The sequence below is a fragment of the Malassezia globosa genome, assembly GCF_000181695.2.
Source record: "Malassezia globosa CBS 7966 chromosome Unknown mgl_sf_1014.1, whole genome shotgun sequence".
Classification (NCBI taxonomy): Eukaryota; Fungi; Basidiomycota; class Malasseziomycetes; order Malasseziales; family Malasseziaceae; genus Malassezia; species Malassezia globosa.
This window is the reverse complement of record NW_001849836.1, coordinates 1-1,119: the sequence shown is the minus strand read 5'-3', so window position 1 is coordinate 1,119 and position 1,119 is coordinate 1. Positions and strand designations below refer to the sequence as shown.

Genomic DNA, 1,119 nt, shown 5'->3' with positions numbered 1-1,119 from the left:
TGTGTCACTCATGTTCGTGCTTTGGCTACTCGTGCTGTTTAGCGTGTTGGGACTTGTAGCCAGTGATTTTTTCTGCCCGAACTTATCGTCGATTGCGGCCAAGTGGGGTATGAGCGATAGCATCGTGGGTGTAACACTCTTGGCACTTGGCAACGGATTCCCAGATGTCGTTTCGACCTTCCGAGCCATGGATAAAGACGCTGGCACCATGGCCATGGGCGAGATCATGGGGGCCGCTGTGTTTACGGTGGCAATTGTGTGTGGATCTATAATGGTGTTCTACTCGTTCGACATACCACCCGTTGCCTTCGTACGTGACGTAGGCACGTATATGCTTGCCTCTCTGTATGAAGGCCATCAGCATATCCAGAAAGCTGCAGATGATGGAATGATCAAGAGCACTTCATTGATCTCTAGCCTCTTAAATCCCAAAAACTTTGCATTCAGCAACCACATTTTCAGGTGTGCAGCGTCCCAGGAGAGTGTCAATTGCAATAATGATGGAGATTCTGAATATTGTGGCCACAAAGGAAGAACTGAATATGATCATCTATGGATCTATGGACAAGGTAAAGTTCCTCGTAGCCCCAACTAAGCATCTAGATGTTGGCTGCCATTGAGACCTCATACAGCTGAAGCAAATCTCTGAAAGAGTTCGCACTTGACAAGAGCCTATGAGAATCTTCCAATATGACTGGTCTTGTTCTTACTTCCCCTTTTCTGCTGATCTAGATCTAGACAGCATTGAATGATGTACTCACCAAAGTAGCAGAATGTGCAGAAATGATCTTGCATGCCAGTGAGGGGGGCTGCGTGGGGTCAGGGCTGCCCCCCTGCTGCCAGGGCCTGGGTCGGTCAAGCACAGCCTGCCATACAGGTGACTCAAGAGCTGGGGCAATCTTCGGGCCAATCCAGACCTGGCAAAGCACACAAAAGGATGAGGCTGGCAGCTAGTTCCTTCTTCTGATCTTGATGGGACCTTTGCCACAATTCAGACAATATTTCAACTTTCGTAGTATCTGGATGAATGGATGTGTTCTATTATAGCAAAATGCATTTGCCTTGGGAAGCATACAAGATCAAGAGCAGGTCAAGTACCTGAAGTGCGGCTGGAGCTCT

General features: G+C 48.3%; 1 protein-coding gene across 1 annotated transcript; it reads left to right on the top strand.

Annotated features, from left to right (window-relative positions):
• Nucleotides 1-10: 10 nt before the first annotated feature.
• On the top strand, nucleotides 11-595 carry MGL_4281 (uncharacterized protein; the record flags this gene model as incomplete). The annotated part of the gene is made up of 1 exon (XM_001728528.1): nucleotides 11-595. One exon carries the CDS (start codon nucleotides 11-13, stop codon nucleotides 593-595), a length of 585 nt encoding a protein of 194 aa, XP_001728580.1.
• Between the last annotated feature and the right edge of the window lie 524 nt (nucleotides 596-1,119).